The sequence below is a fragment of the Trichinella spiralis genome, assembly GCF_000181795.1.
Source record: "Trichinella spiralis strain ISS 195 chromosome Unknown Scfld3878, whole genome shotgun sequence".
Classification (NCBI taxonomy): domain Eukaryota; kingdom Metazoa; phylum Nematoda; class Enoplea; order Trichinellida; family Trichinellidae; genus Trichinella; species Trichinella spiralis.
The window spans coordinates 1-1,049 of record NW_003530817.1 but is presented as its reverse complement, the minus strand read 5'-3'; the positions used below and the strand labels follow the sequence as shown (position 1 = coordinate 1,049).

At 43.5% G+C, this 1,049-nt stretch overlaps 1 protein-coding gene across 1 annotated transcript; it reads left to right on the top strand.

The window, feature by feature from the left end:
• Window positions 1-165: 165 nt before the first annotated feature.
• Tsp_13982 (hypothetical protein) lies at window positions 166-899 on the top strand (the record flags this gene model as incomplete). Its single annotated transcript, XM_003367675.1, has 2 exons — window positions 166-525; window positions 642-899. Coding segments are annotated over exons 1-2 (618 nt in total), but the record flags the coding sequence as incomplete, so codon positions are not given.
• Between the last annotated feature and the right edge of the window lie 150 nt (window positions 900-1,049).

The following is a 1,049-nucleotide window of genomic DNA, read 5'->3' as shown; positions in this document are numbered from 1 at the left end:
CCCTGCTGGGCAAAGCTTGCCTGACTGGCCGGCAGCGTCGCTTGCTCGAAGCGTGTGCCGTTCGCGTTGCGCAGCAAGAACGCGCGGCGCCGAGCGGAGGTGTGGTTCGACCAGCTATTTCGAGCTGTCCAGCGATGCGGTGAAACAGTTGTTCACTGATTTGATATGCTACTCAAGTCGGCGTCTGATTTGCACACGTTGGTCGACGATTTCGGTGTGGTCGACGACCAGGCACGGTTCGTGCTCAGTCGCAGTCTGCTTTTTACCAGCCATTTCGACACGGCCACCGTACCAAGACTGGTGATTGGTTATTTGAAATTGGTCGGTGGTGAACAGGAGAAGGTTCTGTTGCAGGAGATTTTTTTGCTCAGCTTGCAAAACTGGTCTTTCAGATCGAGCATCGTCAACACTACCGTACAGCAGCAGCGCTACGTTGCTCAGACACTTTTGCTCACTGCCAAAGAGTTGGTACGTCGTCACTGGATGGAAGAGTTGGAAAATCAAGCAGCACCTTTTGTTCTAGATGTGATTTTTTTTTAAATTCTTTCATTCTTGCTTATTATTATTATTATTATTATTATTATTATTATTATTATTATTGTTGTTGTTGTTGTTGTTGTTATCACAGTTTGTTCTTACAGGGGATGTACAATCATCTTGGCGGATTGTCGTCGAATGTGCAACAGTTAGGCATGGTGGTTGGCGAAGCTTTGGTTAGCATGTTGAAAATGCCCGTCGAGGATGTGAAATTCAATTATGAAGAGGACGATTTCGTCGCATCGTTGCGCGCAATGTTGGAAGATGAATTGCCATTGTCTGAACAAGAATCGGCAGAGGATATTTTGTCCGATTTCACAGTGCTGTCAGTTGATTCAACTGATGAGAAGATACCGATTCAGGTTGAGATGAAAATAATTTATTGTTTAAAATTTCTTAATAATCATTTTTTAATCTTATTTTTTGCCCTAAGAAGAACATTATTTGCAGATAAATCTACGGGATAGTGATGATGACGAAGATGAAGACAATTCAGAAACAATGACTGATCA